A 22,249-nucleotide genomic window follows, 5' to 3' on the forward strand; every position below is an offset into this window, starting at 1 on the left:
ATAATTGGTTCTATTCAGCTTCTATCTCTTTTGTGGATGTCTGGTAGTAGGGTATTCGTGCAACGAAAGTTGACGTTTACTAGTTTCGTGTTATCTGATAGTTATCATCACCATTGCATGTTAAGGTTAAGAACAATGACTTTGAATGAAGTATTTAATGAAGTTAGAATCCCATATTTGTCTCATATAGTTAATTCAATCACTTATATTCTTAGTTAATTTGCATGTTAGTTTAATCTTAGTTATAAATATCTAAACTCGTTACTGTCTTAGCATTAAGCGATAGCCATACCATTGTTGCATAAGTGCATAATCTTAAGTTAACTAAAAAGAGTATCTGTGGGAACAAATCTGATTTATATCTTATACTACTTGCGAGCGCGTATACTTGCGTGTAATTTTAGCTCGTGTTTTCGCCTTAACACATACCGCGGTTTCGTCCATTGTGGGGCGGTCCATCATCGCTATAACTGGGCAGACTCGCTTCGGCTCATAAATATTTCTAGCCTTTATCGACCCAGGCTGACATAATGAGTATAAGGAGACGGGCTTCTAAGACACCATTCGAGGAATATTATCGAAAAAAATAAGGTCTCACGAGAAATAGAGTAAACAACCCAAAAAATGTGTAAAAAACAGAAGTAATCCAATAATGAGTCTTATTAACAAAATATTAGATTAAAATAAGAAAGAACGTGAGTTGGACAAGCTATCGTCGAAGGGAGAAGGACGAAAGAAAGTTGAGAGCTTTTTATTTTTTACAAACAATTCATATTATTTTCCCCATTTTCACAGAATATAAATTAATTATTTTATCTCTTTACAATTATTTACAAAATCTTCCTTCTTTCCTATATTCTAAGAAGAAACATATTTTTTTTGACAACACTAATAAGAGAAATTGAAAAGTTTCTCTTTAACAACATTTTCGATTGTTTAAAAATTACCTAACATCATATATCATTTTTGATAAATCAATTTTAATCAACAATTTCCTTGAAGACAAATTATGATATCTTTTCAAGTTTGAGTCTTGACTAAAATAGTCTAAAACATTAGCATCCTATAGAACCCACCCACAAAATCAAACATACATCCCATCTATAAATTTCAAAAACTTTTGGTGTTGATCCGGTCCAACATATTGTTTAGGGTTTATAAAGATTCATCACAGACTCAATTCACCCCTCTTCTTCAATTCGTCGACACCGATCCTCCATTTTTCCCCAATCGACACACACACACACACCCGATCTATTCAAATCATCTTTTCGCTCCATCGCCTTTGACTTTCAATTTCAAATCGAAATCATAAAAAAATAAATTATTTTCAACTATTTAGAATTATTATTGTTATTGTATTAGTGTGTCTATATTTCTAGGGTTTATAGGATGTTAGGCGCTGGATTGCAGTTTGGGCGAAGCCGCGGCGAAGATCGATTTTACAATCCGGCTAAGGCTCGGTCGTCTCGGAGAGGTCAATTGAATCAGGATCATCTCAGGAGAGCTCTTAGTGATGTTACTGCTAGTCAATCTAAAGCTGCGGCGATCAATAGAGAATCGGAGATTAAAAAGGCGGCGCTTTTACCGCCGCCTCCGGTGGTTCAGCCGGTGGCGTCACCGTTGCGCAATTTAGAAATGTTTTTAGAGTCGGTTATTCCTTCTGTTCCTGCTCAGTATCCATCTAAGGTATAATTTGTTGTGTTTTAGGGTAAAGATTGCAGTTTTATTGATTTTTTGTTTTAAAGATTGTATTTTTAAGTGATATTTTGTGTTTTTAGTGTAAACGATTGTATTATTAAGTGTTTTTGGTGTTAAAGATTGTACTTTTAAGTGATTTTGTGTTAAAGATTGTAGTTTTTTAGTGATTTTGTGTTAAAGATTGTATTTTTTTAGTGATGTTTGTGTTTTTTAATGTAAAGATTGTGTTTTGTGAAGATTTTGTATATAGGATGATTGATTTGTGTTTAAAACTGCAGAGAAATGTGAAGTTACGGAGGAGTTGTGGAGTGGAGTTACAGCCGTATTTCTTGCTTAGTGATTTGTGGGAGTCTTTTAAGGAGTGGAGTGCTTATGGTGCTGGTGTTCCTTTGATACTTAATGATACTGAGTCGGTGGTTCAGTATTATGTTCCGTATTTATCTGGGATGCAGTTGTATGTTGATCGATCAAAGCCTTCAGCGAGTGCAAGGTATATATGTTTGTGATTATGCTTTGTTAATTTTAATTTGTTATTGGCTTTTGATGATCAAGATTTTAGCTTATTGCTTTCTCTGTATTAGAATGTTATTAACTGATGGAAACTATGATTGAGATTATTCATTTTTTTTGTTTTATGTAATAACTGGCATTTCTGTAGTAATGTATGAAGAATGTCGTGAATTGGAAATTTAAGATTTTTAGATGAATTGTGATAAATAATGTACATTATATCCGAACAGTCAGGTCACATCTTATTTTTTTGTGAATATTTAGCAATCGAATGGATGAAATCATTCGATATTATTTGTACTAGCTCATGTTGAACTTCCAATATTTTGAGGCTGCACTTGTGTTTGTATACCAAGGACAAATTTATAGGCAGTATTTACAGACACCCACAGAAATGCGCACACACATATTCAAAATTGTAATGTGCTATACTAGTTCACGATTCGCAGATTCTAGTGTCTTTACAGATCTCGAATTCTGGCATTTTATACAGTCTCCCAAGCTGTGTAACTACTCATTTGGATCTTGCTTTGCTGTTGTATGCGTGTAACTTTCTTGTCGACATTCCAATGTCTTTGTTCTGATGTATGTGTGCCACTTCTGTTTTCGAATTCCCCTAGGAATTTCATTTGGAACTATTATATCTCTTCTTTTTATTCCATGTGTGTTCCAATTTTTTTCAAAATTATCTACGGATATTTATGTAGAACTATTAAATCTCTTCTCTCACGAATTCAGTACAGGAGTTCTAAAATTAAATATCTCTTCATCATCTTAGTATATACTATGCTTCACGTTTCTATTTGGTTGTGTTGCCTCTCTCCTTCATACTTCTCAACTCATGAAGCTCATTACAAGTGCTTTAATGTTATGTAGCTACTTCATCTTATTAGTGCATACTACACGCCGCAAAGACTGCTCCATATTTCTCCGTGTTATTGGACTATTGTTGTTACTTTGATATAATACTAAATTGGCACTCAAATTTTTGTATGTCTGATTGTTTTACCTCACCCTCACTGCTAATATTTTATTTAGGAGTTTAGCCTCTTGATTTACATTGAATATCTGTAATGAGCAAATCATCTTGATGGTGCAGTTACTACATTTAAATTTTATTATCTCTCAACTTGATGTATGATATGTTTACTTGAATGTTATCTCGGTTTCCAACATTTTTACATTGAAACATTAAGGGTGATATAGTTTTTTGAGCTCGCCTTCCCCATCTATTTTCTTATATTAATGTTTGAAGGTGATGTACGCTATAGAATAAAAGTTCTGATGTTCCTGACTTTGGTGACTAGTTTTTGTAGTCTTACTAGTTTTACATTCCTAACTTTTGTAAGTCTGACTTTTCTTTGGGGGAACAGGCGGCCTGGTGAGTACAATGATGTGGAGTTTCGGGATTCTAGTAGTGATGGGAGCAGTGATTATGAACATGATAGAAATTGTACGGGATACTCAAGGGAACAGAGAAGTTATAACAATCCAACAGGCGAGGTACTTCAAAGAGTGGAGAGATTGTCTCTGCGTGACCAAAATATTGCGCTCCGAGAAGAATTTTCTAGTGATGAGGGTGAATCTTGCAAAGCTCAGGACTTTCTGTTATTTGAGTATCTTGAACGGGATCCACCTTTTGGTAGGGAACCTTTAGCCAACAAGGTAAAAATTGCTCCCCGCTTACATTATCAATTTTTTAATATCCTTTTGTTTCAAGTACCTCTACTTGTCTTCTTGTTTGCCTCTGTCTTTTTCGTCCGTGTGTGGTATAATGAAGTTTTTTGTTATAATAGATTTCAGATCTTGCTCTTCGGTTCCCTGAACTGAAATCATTGAGGAGCTGTGATTTGCGACCTTCCAGTTGGATATCGGTGTCCTGGTAAGACTGTTTTAATTTGCTTTTGCCTAGCAGTAGCACAATGTCTGTACAGGTGACTTACTGGTATTTAAATATTACAGGTATCCAATATATAGGATTCCAATGGGACCTACACTAAAGGATCTGGATGCTTGCTTCTTGACATTTCACCCTCTTTCTACCGCCGTGGCAGGTAATTGAAGCTTTTCGGTATATTGCTTTTTATTTGTCGACCACCTATCTGTATCAATTTCCCTTTGTCTCTTATCATGTTATATGAACTCTGATCCTCAGGGTTTGTTTTCAGCCTCTATTCATATGTTTATTTTGGCTGTTGCATTTTTTTGTTTTGTTTTGTTCTAGTTGTCATCTTTTGAAGCCAGTGATGCCAGTGTTTGTGCTGGCTGGTATCTGGTATACCTTTTATCTCCATCATACTCTTTCATTTACCAATAGTTCCTCCAGCCGCTTGTCATCTCCATTTAATTTCTTAAAAAAAATTTAGGAGGGGGGAGGGGGTGTCGCTGTTACCCTAAGACATCTTATATGCAATGTACATGTTCTGAGCCTTGTGATCAGTTCAGAGATGGGTCTCCTACATTTGACAATTAGTTTTTGGTGCTGTTTTTAATATTGCATTCTTACATTCTGCAGAAGGTACTCATGCTCCAATCCCGGCATATCCGAATGAGATTGATGGTATTTCAAGGATGTCATTACCTGTTTTTGGTTTTGCTTCATACAAGTTCAAATTGTCACTATGGACAGAGAATGGGCAATTAGTGAGTTCGCTCATGCAGGCTGCTGAAGAGTGGCTGACTTTGCGCAAGGTCTATCACCCTGATTTTCGTTTCTTCTGCCGTAGATGATAATTGGAGATGACGTCTGTCATGACTTCTGTCACCTAACAATTCTGTCAGTTCAGGGAAAAGCAAATTTGTTTTTTCGATAAAGTGAGTAATATCTGAAAAAAATGTATAACTGTGTCGATTAAAGGAAGATCTCACTATGGAATGTGAGAAGATCAATGGCAGAATAAAGTAGACTACAATATATATTAGTAGTGTAGACGCAGAAGTGCTGAACCAAATCCCCTGACCATCTCTGCTTGCTAGTCGGCAGAGAATGTTTTATCTAGTTTATATCTTTTTTTTGGGTGTTATAACAGGCTTATTTTTTCTGTCCTGATGTTTTAAGTGTAACTTTTACTAGCTATGAAGGGGATTTTGATAGGGTATAATAGATTTGAATGTAGTAGCCAGTGTATTGTAATGTTATCCAGACTAATTATTTGTTTTTAAAAAATAAAAAAAAAAGGAAAAAGAAAAGTAGTTTAGGGTATGACTGCCTTGCGTTAGTATCTATACATCTGTGTTGGTTGATAGGAATTGAGTTCGTAGTTGGTCCTATACAAGTTCTCTGTTTCTCCTGCTCTTTGATGCCTAATATTTATATATTTTGTTTGGCATTGTTGTACTAGAAAAACTGAATAGCTTCATAGTTATGTTGCGATACATGCTTGTTTTCTATAAAACCACATTGTCAAAAAGTAGCAATATTACTTTACAAGGTTTGAATCTGAACACGAAATATATGCCTATGAATGTTCTTTTTATTAGACATTGAATGAATACGAGCGAATCTAAGCTACATGAAAGTATCATGTGATATACTCTGCATGTCCCTAAAAATGTGTCCTTTTTGTGTTGGACATGTTTGACAATGCACACTTTTTGATTGTTAATATGTTTAATTACGCATTAGTATTAAATATAAAAATTTCATTATACTCATAAATACGAATCCAACAATATCACTCGTGATTATATTTGATCTTATAGATTAGACGTAAATTAGTAGTCAATCGCTTACCATGAATAGTGTAAAAAGTCAAAACAGAAGATGTTTTTCGGGACGGAGGGTATATCAAATATGCCCATTTAAAAAACTGATCAATGTGGATGCAAGTTTTGAAATGTAAACCAGTCATTTCATTTTATTTCAACGGCTGTAAGCTTATCCAGCCAAATATACATGTTTCTTATTTACCAAAAATGCCTTGCTACTCTTCTCGTTTGCCCATATATACAGACACATTCTATGGATTCACATTGTAATAAAGGCCATCTGAAATCAAAGGCTTCAACACAAAAATCACGTTGGCAGCCGTTACCATGGCTTCCAACAACAGAGCCAGCACAAAGAATTCCCTCGTGGTGGCTGCGCTGATGTTATTAATGGCAATGCCATCGTACGCAGAGAATCTGTCGTTGTTGGACCGGTGGGCAGCAAGAATTAGCAGAAACTTGTTCCCTAGGGTAGAGGTAACCTTGTTCAATGAATCAGAGGACAGGGTTCTGTATATGTGTAGCTTTGGGCGTGAAGACCAAAAATCATTGCATGTGTTGGAGGGAGGGCAACAATATAGCTGGAATTTCACACAGTTTGCATTCCCACTGCACTGGTGTTATCTGTATGTGAATGAGAAGAGACATGGTTTCTTTTGGGCGTACGGTGTTAGATCAAGATGTATCAAGTGTTTCTGGAAAGTTGGAAGGTATCCTTTCATTTACAGGAGTGATCGGAATAGATGGGAGCGCCAACAATTGTTTCCTCCGCAGAATGTTAAATTCAACCTCACTTTGCCCGGTGGAGCTTCTTCTTGAATCAACTCCAAGAACAATGTAGCCATGAATATGCATCAAAGGAGGGATGATGAAGCCTTTATTTCTTATGACAGTAGATGGATTTATCTCGGGTGCAATTGTGAAAAATAGTATTCCATTTGCACACATTTTTCATACACATCTTCCTCTTTTTTTTTTCGAATTTATTAATTCCAGGATCTTACTGTAATTGTACCGATCATTGTTATAAATGAAATTTTTTCATGCACACAATGTCTTAAATTTGTTTTGGTGATAGCATTGGATGATGATAAAGCGAATTTCCATTGATGCACTGCAGGACTGCACACACAATTGTTTCTTGGAGGGAAGGAAAAAAAAATGCAGGAGAACATATTATATTACATATATGTGTGATCTAAATTGAAGCAATTATAAATCTTGTAAGCCATGCTAAAGTCATTCTTTTCTTGACCCTGGTATATAGTTAACAGTTATCTTGGTTAATAATCTTAGAACCAGGTAAAACTGCACCTCTTATATAAACTTGATATAGTGCATTAGACCATGATAGATACCTCCATACTTATCCCGCAATTCTTAACATTAACTTAATTTATAACCATGCCGATCTATGCCTCTGATTCTGATGATCAACCTGCAACTACGACGAGATTGTTCAGCCGTGAAAGACCTATGCATGCTATTCTCGGTGGAGGAAAAGGTACAAACTTTACCTCAAAACATGAACCTAATTATGATCGGAAAACAGCTGCATTGCTGAAATATCAAATTTGATATATCAGTAAATGTTATGCATAACTAAGATCAAATGGAGAATGCGAAATTTCCATTTCTATTGACATGTTCAGATAAATTTTGAATTGCAGTTGCTGACATACTGCTGTGGAAGAACAAGAACTTATCGGCTGCTTTGCTGATTGTTTTCACGGTCATATGGTTTTTATTTGAAGTTGTGGAGTACAACTTTGTTTCACTCTTGTGTCACATCTCCATAATCTTTATGATCAGTCTCTTCGTCTGGTATACTGGGGCAGGATTTGCCAACTGGTGACTGTTTCTTCTTTCCAACATATTCAACATATTTTTAGACGAAATTTGCATTACCATTAACTTAACTGAGCTGATCTCCTATCTCATTTGCATCAATCTTCAAATAGGAATCCTCCAAATGTCTGCGATTTCACAATACCAGAGTCTTCAGTTAGATGGTTATTCGCAAAGATCAACAAATTTTTGTTAAGATTCTATGATATTTCAACTGGAAAAGATTTCTCCAAGTTCTTTATGGTATTTAGCTTATTCCCCAACATCAATTTATTTCTCCAAGTACTGTATCGTTTAACAGGCTTATTCATATGCAGGTCATTGCCTTACTGTGGGTAGTCTCAGTTATTGGAAACTATATCAGTTCTATAAACCTATTATATCTTGGTACGTTCACAAACTAATGCAAACACTCATTGTAAAATGCAATTGTGGTATCTAACCATGTGTTATCTGTATCGCGATGAAGGCTTTCTCGGACTGGAAACTCTACCATTTTTGTATGAGAAGTATGAGAGCGAGGTGGATTATCTTGCAAGCAAAGGCAATCGAGATGCCAAGAAACTATACAAGAAGTTTGATGCAAAGGTTTTAAACAAAATTCCTCGAGGGCCTGTCAAGGAAAAAAAATTCAGATAATCAAAGTCTATACTGGGTATTCAAGGATTCTGAATTACTACATAGTTATTAATCTTTTCATTTGGTAATCCCTGTACAAATAATGATATAATGATATGATATCGGCAGTCTAGATGCTATGCTACATAAGAAAGTAAACTACTGAACCTTCCAACAGGGAAAAATAATATAACTCTACTAGATACGTGACAATTTGGTTATTGAGATTAAATTTAACAATTGCATCACAAGAACAATAAAATGTTCTTGCACGTGTGTTTCGATACATTTAGTGTTTTTCAAAAGTTGAAGGATAACTCAATGTGAGCATCTTTCATATTACGTACATCGCAGTGGTAAACATTTCACATTCCTCTGCTTTTCCGGATCTCAGATGATGATACATCCATTCTGAACTTTTCGGCCGGTATTGATATGAACATATCTTTTAACTCCTCCGGAATGTCAATATCTTCAAGAACCTACAGGCATTTTAAAATTAATAAATACTACACATGCTACTCTACAGTCACAAGAAACTGAATCAAAAGCAAGCATAACCACCATTTTTACAAGGTTCAGTATAGGAGCCTAACCTTAAAAGCACCATCCACATTTCGACCACCTACAAGGAAAGAAGATCCTGTGTTTTTGCAGCTGAGCAGGATTTCTAGCATTTTGCCATAATCACCGCCATAGTACTTGGGCTGCATAGACATCAACAATAAGTTTTACATTGTATGAATAACTCGAGTTACAAAGATTCCTATTTGTCCGCACCCTCTTTTGAGCGAGATTACATGTCCTAAAAAAACTTAACTTTTGGGAAGTTCGATAATTATAGCCAATAGTGCATTCCTTTCAAAATACGACAGCAGACACTAACCTATTCTTATAGTTATATACACATATTCTTGCATGTAGCCTTAAAAGGACCTATATCATTATCAATAGCTTCTCTGTCCTAATTACTCAAACCTTAGATTGCAAATAACATATACATGATCCAAAAAAGATGACCCGTACACGTGCTTGACAGTGACATTCCCAATCTGTCACCTTAATTTAAATGGACAAAGAAAATAAGTATCGGCTAGTGGTAGACTAGCACTAGTGTATCTTTATGGAGAACCGTCATATGAATTAAGATAGGTGTTTGTAGAAAAGTAGGGTTGTGGGTCCGCTTACAGTTATATTTTCGTGTAAGGAATTTTATATTCTAAGATTTTTGTAACTAGGGTCAACATACTAAAAACTTACACCTCAAAAGCCTATATATGCAGGAACAGGCTGCAACGAGTTGGTAAATAAACACAAAGTTCATACAACTGAGGTTAAAGAAAAGAACAAAAAAATTGTAATAAACCCTTTTGTGGACACAAATTGGAATATGCTTCAATAGAATACCATCAATAACTTGATAATCCTTACATTAACAAGCCTCACTGCCGTATCTGCTCCAATCACAAAAGCACTACCAGGAAAAAGTTCTGCTTTCTTATAGAAGTAAGGCTGAGTGGAAATGATCACAGTCTTTCCTGCATTTCCCATGTTAAGAAGTCACATTATCAGTTTAATTTAGCTCACAATAACAGATGGATAACCAGTTAGGTCTAAGGAGTTTATTGTACATAGAAACCTGATTACAATCGCAAGAGCAAAAATAGATTAATTTTAATTACTTGCATAAACGGCGTTATAAAGCAAGTTTATCTTTAAAAGAATATTTTAACATCATATCCTTAGGAATACTATTGACAAACTCTAACTAAAAGAATAATTAAGCAGATAGGACAGCCCAGAAAAATAGCCCTCTGGTCATACAGGCAGATATGCAATCTCCTGAGATGACGCGTGTTTTGTTCCCCGATTCATACTTCCATGAATTGCTAAATGAATATTAACAATCCTAAAGTGTGTATTGAACCATCATCTTTTTCATTATATATAGAAGGATAGGCTCACCAACTTTTTGAAACTGCTCTACGCGGTTTTTTATTTGAGATACAGTAAGAGGAGGTTTGTCTGCATTTATAGCTGATATTTCAAAGCATGGATATCCATCACCACAGATGCTGCATATATGAAAACATATAATGAGATATTGAGAAGCATACTCTATAGGCTACATGATACACTAAAATAATTAATTTTAATGCAAATTTTACATCTTATAAACATTATAATTTGAGTAGATTTGTTGAACATAAAAAGAATCTTCCCTTCATGATAATTATATGAACCACTTGAATTATATCTTCCTACATTTGATTCTTTCTCCCAATGAAAACAAATTATTAGAATGGTTGAGGAGATAATTTGCTTAGGATATGTAAAAAAAACTCGCAACAAATGTGGCAATGCCGATTTCAAGAAATGGATATAAAACATATTTCTTCATTTATCTTCATACTATATCGTAAAGGTGATTTAGGAGTTCCTTGAAATAATGGCATAGACTTCCATTTCTTTTTCTTTTGTTAATTCATACAATCCCATTGTCATCTACATATCAAACAAAACTTAACCAAATTATTAAAGCAATGGACTGATTGTAGCTGATATTTTTTAAAGAAATCAATAAGTCATGGATAAAAGGTCACAATCAAACAACCTATTTGCGAAGCATAAAGTAAGGTTTATGTTGCATATGTTAAAACCTTTCCCAGATCACTGACGTGGGAGCTTTTTGCATTAGGTATGATCTTTATGGGTGCTGCTAGCTTACTATATTGGATGTTTTTAAAAAGTCATCTCTTCTATATATAATAGGAGAACAAGGGTATAATTTCATGAGATTAAAAAGTCTCACTGAAAAGACTAAATTACCCCTGTTTTTAATATTTATATAAAAGAAGTGTTTCGTGGGAATCGAACTCAAGTTATTTCATTCAACAATACAACCTCTTACCACTACACCATATTGTCACATGTGCTTTTTATCATACACATAATATGTAAGTGTACTAAATGAATATTTTATTTAACTTCAAAGATACTTACTTGAATTCCGCAAAACAAAGGATAGTTAGTTGAATATTTGTACAGTTAATTTTAAATAATTGAATTCCAGATATAAAATTGGGCATATTACATAAATTGATTATTATCTTATTTATTAATCATTTTTAGTTTGAAAATATATCTCATATATTTTAACATATTTTTTATTATAAAAAGTTTGAATTATAATGAGTCAATGCATTTTAGAACTTGACCCATTGTTCAAAAAATACTCGAAATTTGACTACATGACCCGGCCGAAAAACATAAATTTAAATTACAAGCTCGGCGAGAATATCTTACCAATAATGTGAAATTTTTTAATATCTTATGTTGATATAAATTAATGTGTTTGAGATCTTTATAGAAAGTCAATTGATTATTTATATTAAAATTACTAACTTCACTGGTAACGTACTATTATTTTTGGGATTTGTCCCGATTTTAAGAATATTTGAAATTTGAAATGAGATCTCACGAAATTTGTTAAAACTACGATGATATATTAAATCAATTTATTTTTCATTTTTCACTTTAAAAAAAATAGCTTTTAAAAAAGAATTTTTTTATATCAGCAATATTCATTGATCAAGATAATATTATACAAATATTTTGAATTATTTTAATATTTTGAATTATTCAAATAAAAGTTATTTCTATACTATATTGTAGCATTTGATTCAATGCATTTTATATTATTTATGGAAAAAACATATATTGTTCAATAATTTGAAGGAATTAACCAGTTCAATTGATATTTATAAAACTTTATCGAACTGAAATTTTTTAATTTTAGGGGAACAGTATAAAATGTTATTAAATTATTATATGAACAAATAATAGAGTCGTAATGAAAGAAACTTAAAAACGGTTTAAATAACTATATAATTACAATTTTTCTTTCGAATTCTTGAAAAAAATCATGAATATCAATAATAAGTCTTAAAAATATATAATTCATTTTTATGTTACAACCATGATTGATACCCGGTTGCGTAAAAAATAGATATGGATTGTTTGTCGGTGATAATGTGAATACCATATATAAATTATAGCAATTTATTTATTACATAATTTTAATTTTTGAATAATTATAAGTGCATGTTATTTAAGTAATCAATTGTCTCAGTAGATGTTAATAATGATTATACATGTACATAAATCAGATATTTAGTATATAAATAATTGAAACATCATAATTTACTAAGAGATATAACATACAATAACTTAAATGCTAACACACATATACATATAACTTAATCTTACTTTCTTAACAGCAGTGTAAATAAAAAACTAACATTTTCCCATACATACGTTGAATTTCAAAAACTAATATTTTTCATTAAAATCAACTTTAATATTAACAATAATGTAGATTTTACATTATGTTATATTATGATTGCAAGTCATTCTGACTTCAGTTATGCATTTTTTATCTTTTTAAATTGAGTAAGTTAATTATAAGTTAGTAGTAAACTCAGTAATAATAAGAGCAATACATATAGTTTATTTAAATAAAATTCAAGATTTTGGTCAACTCTATATTCAACATGTATGTTAATTTTTAGCTTTTTATTTGTAAACATACTAACGACATTCTACAGATTAAGTTTAATCATTTCATTTTAAACGTACACTTACTACCCTCTTTTCATTCATTAAATATAAAATAACCATTCATTAAATATAAAATAACGGGTACGAATAATATAATATAATAATAGTTGAGGGGATATTCACTCCTAAAAGTAAGGAAACATTCGAAACTCCTCATGTTATAGAGGGGGATATGAAGCTTGTTGGAGAGAAATTTTATCTCCATTTCTTCAAAATTTGAATCAAGAGCCTATATATGGATATTGTTGGAATTGCTCTAAAAATATTATAATTGCATGATTCATAAAAAAAAACTCTAGAAAATGACCCGTGTCTCGCACGGGTTATTATGCTAGTTTGATTATATATGTGAGCTGCAAAATGCACTTTCAGCGGTATTACAAAACTACACCATCGAGCCAACAAGAATAATATGATTTGATCAGCAGTGAGATCCCATCCAGTATTAATAGGAATCAGTAATCAACCTCTAACTAAATAGCAAGTTGAATACTTTATCAGATCCTAGAAACTACGATCTATCACAATTTTTTATATTGGAGCATCATTGTTCAAGAAGTATCGCGTATCCCAATCAGGTGACAACTATACATGTATAAGTATTAATATGTACTCTGAACCTGTAATAAAGATTAATCACCAAGGCAAAAGGCATAGGGAACTATAAATTTTCTTACTGTCATATCTTAATCGAAAAGAAATAAGGAGTATATTGCTCTATCCACCCCGATTTTTAAGATCACTTAGCGATGTCTTTTAAAAAAAATAAGTAATTAAATATTTTTGGAAAGAAGACAACTTACAGCTGCAAATCATATTAAACTGTACTTATGAAAGAAGAATACCAACGGCTTTGCACGTTGTTTGTTTCTATTCACTTTGACATGAGTTAGGGCATAACATTGTCAGCTTCTAGGAATAAACTACATACCTGGTAGCAACTTCAAGGAGTTTTAGGTGACCATCATGCAAGGGATTAAATGAACCAGGTAGAATAATTCTCCTTTCTACGTTTGAAGCATCTTTCACTGCAAAATATTTCGTTCACATTGAACCGTAAATAAATTATATATTTTTTAAAATATGGCACCCTACATATTGCTACACCATACCACTGGAAAATGGATAAACCTTGAAGCATATTTGCCCATCTATGAGCTGTTGTAATTCTTCATCCTCTTGAAATTGCTTCTCAAATTCGTCAGGGACTTCAGTATCAGTCAAATCAGAACTAATTGGTATCGGAATTTTGCAAGCGTTTCCAATTGCCTGAGACCATAAATGCTAATTAATAGAAAATGTAACAACAGTGAAAAAATAAAGACAATTCTATTGAAGGATTTCACAATTGATAAAGACCTGGACCATGTCATTAAAGTAGACCCTTTCATTAGAGCAAGTCCAATGGTGGTGTTAAAGTGGATGCTATTGCTATAATATAGCACCCGAGCAAAATAACCAACTCCAATGGGATGCTATACATGGATGCAAAATAGCAAAATGCTATATTTGTGCTAAATATAAAACCAAGTACAGATGTTGCTATATTTGCCACCTAAGCATGCAAGTGGCAAAATAAATTAATAAAGTAATAGTTGCAAACATGGTTGTGTACCTTAACATTAGGTAATTGACATATAGCTTTATTGTAATGACTCAACTTGTCAACAAGTGGAGTATGTTGTACACTGGTACCACATGAAGGCTCTCACTTTAGCATGTGCATGATAATATATCTACCAAGTAATGCTTCCATTGATTTGGAGTTAAATGCATGAAGAAACGATCAAGTATGATTTTCCTTATTTGTGAATACATTTCCTAACCATTCATGTCAATTTATGGATACCATGGAAAAAGATTTCAAGCATAACTAAGAAAGCAACCAAATATGAAACTCAATCAGCTGTGGACTAAGAAAGAAACATCATGATGCAGTAGGCGACTAATGATTCAATATCGTAAAAATAAAGATAGATCTTAATTTAGTAATTAATCAACATATAAGGCATTAAAAAGGATTTCTAATTCAATGGAATAAAGCACAAGAATTCAACATCCAATTACACTCCTAAATAGTTGTACACACTAAACTTTTGCAAAGACAGAGATCAGAGTTTAACTAGTTTCGATATAATGTAGAGCATTATGACTAAGAAGGAGAAAGAAGTACAGCATTACATAATCAAATATGTCCTGATACCCAAAATAAAGGTGTACTAATCGAGTGTGGATCTCAGTTTCTACATCTACTACAGACCTGGAGTAAAACCTGGCTTGAAACTCTTTCTTCTTGTTCTCGAGTCCGCAAACCCTAAAAAACAAATAAGGGACTTTTTTTAGGTATCTGAATTACTTGAGACCGAAATTTAAGCAAGTGTTACTACTTGGGAAGAAGAAAGTTATGGGGAAATATCTGCCTTTGACAATGTAACTGAAGATGCCCAAAGCCTGCTGGCAGTCCGTGTTGACAAGTGAAACCTGTTGATGTAGTGAACAAATTACTTTTGAGAAAAATAAAAGAACCAAACTACCTTTTGTAAATACTTTCTTCAAGTCACTTTAGGTATTCATAATTTATATCTCAACATATTCTAATCCAAAAGAATTACCTCATCCTTCCATGTAAGAAATTGCTTTCGTGATGATAAAGGGGAAAAAGATAAATGAAAACCTGTGATCACCAAGCTTTGGACGTGTGCTAGCCAAGGAACCAGTAAACCCAACACCAAGAACTGGACAACCTAATCAAAAAAATGTAAGAGTAATATTAACAAGGAAACTTTTTAGAATAATCCACTTTAAACAAATGCTAATTAACAGATTACAAATCCAGGGTTTTTGTTTAGAGTTGTTGGAATTACTATTTTTGTAACTGTAACGGAGGTTCAAGTTTCGGATACGGTCACAAGTAAAACAATGAGAAAACAAAGTCTTGAGTAGGTCTAATACATACATAGAACATATTATCTCACCTCCTAGGTTACACTATAATTTAGCATAGTGCAAATTGCAATTTAACATGTCAGATTGACAATTGCCAATGAGTTGCTTAATTTATGTTGAAAGAGTTAAAAAGGAAGCAGTTGATAAAATACACACTGGCCATCAACACTTTAATACTTCAAAAGAAACAACACAAATTGCCTATGATATTAAATAACGCTGCCTTTGACTATCAGTGACTCCAATTTAGTAAGCGAACTTTATTCACGCTAATGAAAGAAAGTAATCTTGTCCAAAAAATTTGAAATCTTGTCAATGACTTGTAACACAATCAATATCACAAATTTATATAGAACAAATATAAAGACACAGACAAAAATCATTACTGAAACAGTTACATGAGTGAAAACCTGGTTTGGAGAGCTTAAGAGCGCGATTGTAAGCCAATAAAGCCATTTGCTCAGCAGTCTCCCGACTACTGAACTGTCTAGGAACCTATCGATAATACTAAGTTATTAACATCAGTACACATAAAGGAGGAGGAGAGGGGGGAAATTAACCAACCATGCCAAGCAATTGAATCATAGACATTCTGGAATAAGGAACCGTAACTTCAAGTACGGTATTCGAAGCCCCCGGAACAGACATCAACCAGCCCACCGCCTAAGCAAACATAAAATGTGTTGAACACATATTCTCTAACAGTCTCATGTATATACATATCAGTTATTGTTAAGTTTGTTAAATCAAATTTGGTCCATACTAATTCTGTTAATTAGTTAGTTGCATAACAGAAAGTTCCCGCCTGGAATCAGTTACAATTAGCGCTAATTTTAATTGTCTTAAATGTAACACGTATCCAATAATATTTAGAATTAATATTTCCAATTGTATCAAGTTTTACAAAACACATGATATAAAAAGGAGGGGTTGAATATATGTACCTGAGAAGCACCGCCGGAGAAGTAAAGAACGGCCTGAGTAGGAGAGGCGTGAATAGCTTCCACTACTGATTTAATTCCCACGTCCATCATTCTATCTCTATTTTAATTTAATCCACCAGAATTAATCAGTTACGAACTCCCCGTAGATAGATGAGTTAAATGTCTAAAACAACCGGATTATAAATCGTTACGCCGGCCTTCCTACGCTACCTAAATCGTTAATCTAAAAATAGATTAACTTATAGTTATAGTAATTTCAATGTTTAATATTATTGATTTACTATTAACTCTTTCATCCCCTGCGATACCCTGTTCCTGATAATATTTTTATATTTATATTTATACAATATATAATTTTAATGGAAATTTAATGTGAAAAACTATTGACTTTATTTGTAATTTTATTATAATTATATAAATGTTTGTTGATGTTAGTTGTTCGAGCTTGTAAAAATTATTTATATTTTTAAAAATAATAAAATAAATGTTTTCGGACACGATAATCTAGGTAGTTTACTATTTTAATATTTAGATCATGCTTGTTATTAGTAGAATTTGAACATGCATACTTATTTATATATTTATAAATAATGTGGATGTTTGTTATTCGAGAGATTGAAATACGAGAGTTTGAACAAATATGAGAGTTTGAACAGTGCGTTACGGTTCTCATTATTTGATTAAGATAATTTGACGGTATTGAGACGGGATAATAAAAAATAAGATTGAATTAAATTATAACTCATTTCAGTTATTATAGTTAAACTAACGTTTTACCGGTGCTACGCACCGAATCACTAACCCGTAATAATTAAAAGTCTTCACAATAAAGTAATATTAAAATATAAAACATAAATTTACCCCTTTCTACTCTACATAAATTGCATAACTTTATTAATAACACTCACATAGTTATGTTAATTAATAAATATGTTATTATATCATAAAACTGTATAAATTTATATTCATAAGATAATTTAGTCAATATTATTATTTCTTACATTGATAGTGCAATAGTGGCCTATTAATAATATAGATAATACTGTAAATATTATTATTTCTTATATAGATAGTGCAATATTGGCCTATTATAGATAACATGCACAGTTTACAGAACTTGCACTAAAATAGACTAGCACATTTTCTAAAGTTCATTTGTCTATTTCTATTTCGAGTGCAGCATATCTGTGTAGAATCTACTAGTTCTGTAACCCTCATTTGTTCAGTTCACCTTGATCCTTGATCTTACACTCTTCAAATCAATGATAAAAGATTTGTTGATTAATAATCTTGAATCTTCAAGTTGGTCGTATTTCCACTACGCCATAAGTGGGCTATTGTAATGCCTAAATGGTAATATAATAGACCCCAAAAGCGTTACAATAGGTCTATTGTAACATCATGGGGCGTTACGTATATGAGCATTACAATAGACACCCTAATGTAACACTTCACTGATCTATTGTAACAGAGAGGAAAACGTTACAATAAACAACTAATGTAACACTAAAATGCCCAAATGTAACGTAAAATGAGTGATACATTAGGTTGATCAAGATTACATAAGTGCATAAGTGAGATCCACTTGTGGGTCTCATATAACCCATTGTAACAGTCTGTTTTATCTATTGTATCACAAATTTTTTATACTTAAGCAACACTAGCATATGTAATGTAACACTATATATAATCATATATTACACTAGAATATGGGCATATGTAACCGTTAATTTTAATTTTTTGGAAATATATGCTTAATTTAAAGAACAATCCCATTAGCAACAAAATATCAAAGTAGACCATACTACTAAATTACAGTGTCAACTATATACCATACTATTACTTTACATCCTAACTAGACGAACATCAACTACTTACACCCCAACACATATCACAACTACTTTTACTTCTAATAGGACTTCTGCTAGAACTACTGTTTCTACGAGTGACACGTGTAGGGCTTCCACTAAAACTTCGACTTCGGATCATGCTCCTATTAAGGGTCATACTTCTCCTAGGGCTCATGTTGGGGCTCTTTTTCATGCTTGTTTCTGAAGTGAAACTTTTTCTGCTCAATATCCTTGTAGGACTGGTGCTTTTACTCCTGCCCATTAATGTACAATAAAATACAAAATTTGAGAGAGAATTCAGAGCATAGAAACATTCGAACAAAGAAAAGCCAATGAAATGATTTTTGAACTCTGTCTCTGGAGCAAACTCCTTGACACGAACATACTTTAGGAGATTCTTTGTCATTACCTGTACAACAAGAAATTTGCAAGAACAAACTATCAATCCAAACCTCTCTTGCCCATTACTGAAGTTTTAGTCATGGTCAATAACAAATATACAGTACTACTTTTGAGCATTCACAATTTCTAGTTCTTAATAAAAATCAAGAGCACATTCAGTTCCAAACCAAGAGGGGAAGATTTTAAGTTATACCACACAGGTAGGTAAACGGTCTATTTGTTCCGCCAAAAGAAATTTCTGATTTATTTGCTTAATGTGTATCTTTACTTTCCTATTGTTAAAACTGTCTGCAACCTTGGAAATTTCAACTCCATCTCTAGCTATTTTATCATTTGATACGTACAGGGAATATATTTTTGATACCATTATAACTATCATATTATAGACCTGAGAAAATGGTATGAAAACTAAGTCAAGATAAAATTAATGACCAGAAAAACATTATAATATGTGAGAGTAAGATATGTGATACCTGAAGACAACGATCTGAGATGGGTTGCGAGTATTGGTTTTCTGGAATTCATTGAGCAGTTCCTTAGAAAATAACAATTGAGTCAATCATAAAGAGAACATTATTTTGATCGTATTAGTTTAATTATGTTTACCTTCTGATCAAACCGAACTGCATAAAAAATATATTCTACATTATCAAACATGACACATTTTTACTCCAAAATAAATGCAGCATGTCACTAGACTCGTTGCATTGCACCTGGTGGTTAATTACAGATTAGTTCTGTTTCCTATAAGCTGCAAGTTCGCTATAATTTCTGGCATAGTATATGAACAAGTAATGCGGTATACCAAATCACTTTATTCATTTCTCATTCTCTCTGTAAAAGACAATAAATCAATATATGCTGTTAAGATTTCTCCTCTGCAAGTGCTTTATTACTCACACTCTCTAGTCTTCCACTCACTAGCCACTACAGGTGATTGTTGACATGGCATTATTTTCTTGTTTGTTGCTGCAAACAATTTTTACCAGTTCTGCATATAACTTGGCTTATAAATATATAAAAAAGTGACATACCTGAGTACCTTGGTGATCTGCATATCCAGGAGCCTGATACTGAATATTTCAAAATAAATGTGTAAGTGAGATACTTTTCAAGAGCATATATCTAAAATAATATTTTGTTTTAAAGAACTCACTGATAAAGATTGAGAGGGTTGTTAGAATTGTTGTGGGTAACGGAGCTGGGGTTGAAGTTGTGACTAGATTTGACTTTGAGGATTTGCAGGAACATGCTGCGTACAAGCCTTGGGGTTGAAACTGACTTTGAGGCTGTTGAATTGAAGATTTCTGTAGTAGTTGCGACTGTTGTTTTTCAAATAATGACAGCTCCTCTGGTTCTCCCACTGCAATGTCATGTTACAGACCATTGATGTAACTTGAATCATATACCAATTTAAATGTTAACCTTTGAATCAAATTGTGTATATCAAGTGATTCTTGGTACCAGAGTTTTGTTTGACATATGCAATCATAAAATATTTGAACCTTGGTCTTTTGCTTAACATTTGACCAACTTAGGCGTTGGTTAATATAATGGACATCTACAGGGTAAGTTCAATAATTCTGAATAACCAGGAAGCCATCATAACTTTTACAGAGCTGAAATATATGACTACTAGTAGTATGGGTATACATTTATGTGTAGTCTTTGGAATATACTGTTTAATAACTCGGTATTAGCCTTTTGTGCTTCTTAGTGCCAAAGTTGTGTTTAGCATACTTTATCATGAAGTAATTTGAACTTGATCTTTTTGTTTGATAAGTTTGATCTTGATCTTTTGTTTGACATTTGAATTAACTCCTTTAACTCATGACTCGTGTCCATTGCTATGCTAGATGATTGTCTGTCCATACTCCACACTTTAGCTTGAACTTGCATATTCCTCTATGTTGTTCAACTAGGAATGTAGTGCCTGTGTGATGACTATGAGTTAGGTTTTACATATTTACAAGTTATAATGACTTTTTATAATTATTTCTTGTTTTAACACTTAAGTTATCATCAAACGCCACATTAAAATCCACCCTATTTCATTTATGCTAGACTGGGAATAGAGTCACTTCAACATATGATGTTGTAGATGATGTATCATAGTTCATCACTCGGGTTCAATGACTAAAACTCTATAAAAAATATACATTTATCAATAATACAAATTTATGTATTTTTCTTACAAAAAAGCAGTATATTACTGTATATTTATCTTTATTTACCTACACGACTATCACTATAGGAATAACAGGAAAATAAAGCAAAAAGAAAGAAAGAAATAAAAAGGGTACCGATAGTAAGAGTGCAATTTCGAGGGCTTGTGCATCTTTAAAAGTTACAAAAGCAGTCATGGGTGTTAAATCACTGCACATTAAGAATCCCCAATTATGAAGTGCTAATCTACAGAACAAAGCCTCCAGTTAATGGTACCAAAACCCAAAATTTAACATAACAAAACATCAAATAGATGTATATGCTTACCAATTCACTTGAACCCCAATTTTAAAGCCCAAATCACTTGCAAAATCAATTAAAAATTAGTAATTACCTTCAAATCCCCACCGGGAAGCCCTAGAAACCCTGCAAAATCATAAAAAATGAAAAGTAAGTACTAGCCGTTCAAATTAGAGCCGTAAAATTGTTTATTCAAATACCAAATCACAAATTTGTTCTTTAATTCATCCTTAGAGCCGAGAGAATGTTTTGAGAGAGAGAGAGAAAAAAAGAGAGCGATGGTTTTGTCCAAGTGAATATAGGTCTGGGTCATTTTCGTTTGGGGGGCAAAAATACCGCCTATTTTTCACCTAGTAAAACGTGTATGATTTTTTTTTTAATTTTAATTATTTAATTATTATTTTATTAAATAAAAAACTAAAAAAGTGACTTTATATTTATGTAAAATAAATTTTATAATAATATATATTACACTATTGATATATTAATAATCCAGAATATAATTTTAATAGTAATTTATAATAAAAATTTTACTTTAATATTTTTAAAAGTTATAAAAAGTAACTAATATAACACTAGGTGCTGATGTTACATGTCGTGCAACACCGACATTTCTATGCAACATTAGTTTTATAG

The 22,249-nt window shown here is 32.6% G+C and overlaps 3 protein-coding genes and 1 long non-coding RNA gene across 10 annotated transcripts; 2 read left to right on the forward strand and 2 right to left on the reverse strand.

Annotated features, from left to right (window-relative positions):
- The first annotated feature begins 1,019 nt into the window (after positions 1–1,019).
- On the forward strand, positions 1,020–5,357 carry LOC141666635 (uncharacterized). Its single transcript, XM_074472747.1, has 6 exons — positions 1,020–1,689; positions 1,980–2,191; positions 3,585–3,876; positions 4,008–4,093; positions 4,174–4,265; positions 4,727–5,357. The coding sequence occupies exons 1-6, from the start codon at positions 1,393–1,395 to the stop codon at positions 4,939–4,941; spliced, it is 1,194 nt and encodes a 397-aa protein (XP_074328848.1). The 5' UTR covers positions 1,020–1,392; the 3' UTR covers positions 4,942–5,357.
- A 1,908-nt stretch (positions 5,358–7,265) lies between these two features.
- Positions 7,266–8,617, forward strand: LOC141666807 (reticulon-like protein B14). Its single transcript, XM_074473013.1, has 5 exons — positions 7,266–7,423; positions 7,590–7,770; positions 7,881–8,010; positions 8,085–8,154; positions 8,237–8,617. The coding sequence occupies exons 1-5, from the start codon at positions 7,324–7,326 to the stop codon at positions 8,404–8,406; spliced, it is 651 nt and encodes a 216-aa protein (XP_074329114.1). The 5' UTR covers positions 7,266–7,323; the 3' UTR covers positions 8,407–8,617.
- Positions 8,239–17,131, reverse strand: LOC141666806 (uncharacterized). 4 transcript variants are annotated; one of them, XM_074473010.1, is made up of 13 exons: positions 16,896–17,131; positions 16,516–16,614; positions 16,350–16,446; positions 15,680–15,749; positions 15,426–15,486; positions 15,266–15,319; positions 14,118–14,274; positions 13,937–14,033; positions 10,351–10,460; positions 9,817–9,923; positions 8,982–9,092; positions 8,733–8,867; positions 8,239–8,380 (listed from the first exon to the last, which is right to left on the reverse strand). In XM_074473010.1, the coding sequence occupies exons 1-12, from the start codon at positions 16,983–16,985 to the stop codon at positions 8,751–8,753; spliced, it is 1,170 nt and encodes a 389-aa protein (XP_074329111.1). In that variant the 5' UTR covers positions 16,986–17,131; the 3' UTR covers positions 8,239–8,380; positions 8,733–8,750. The 4 variants fall into 4 exon arrangements, with proteins under 4 accessions (XP_074329111.1, XP_074329110.1, XP_074329112.1 ...); XM_074473009.1 differs by lacking the exon at positions 8,239–8,380 and having other exon boundaries at positions 8,560–8,867; positions 16,896–17,130; XM_074473011.1 differs by lacking the exon at positions 8,239–8,380 and having other exon boundaries at positions 8,560–8,867; positions 16,362–16,446; positions 16,896–17,128.
- Positions 17,132–18,565: 1,434 nt separating this feature from the next.
- Positions 18,566–21,922, reverse strand: LOC141664111 (uncharacterized). Of its 4 annotated transcripts, none has more exons than XR_012551834.1 (5): positions 21,641–21,922; positions 21,451–21,523; positions 20,304–20,510; positions 19,621–20,220; positions 18,566–18,999 (listed from the first exon to the last, which is right to left on the reverse strand). It is a non-coding gene; the product is annotated as an uncharacterized LOC141664111 (long non-coding RNA). The 4 variants fall into 4 exon arrangements; XR_012551835.1 differs by having other exon boundaries at positions 18,566–19,154; XR_012551836.1 differs by having other exon boundaries at positions 21,451–21,559.
- Positions 21,923–22,249: the final 327 nt, after the last annotated feature.

Source organism: Apium graveolens, chromosome 6, assembly GCF_009905375.1.
Source record: "Apium graveolens cultivar Ventura chromosome 6, ASM990537v1, whole genome shotgun sequence".
NCBI classification, from domain to species: domain Eukaryota; kingdom Viridiplantae; phylum Streptophyta; class Magnoliopsida; order Apiales; family Apiaceae; genus Apium; species Apium graveolens.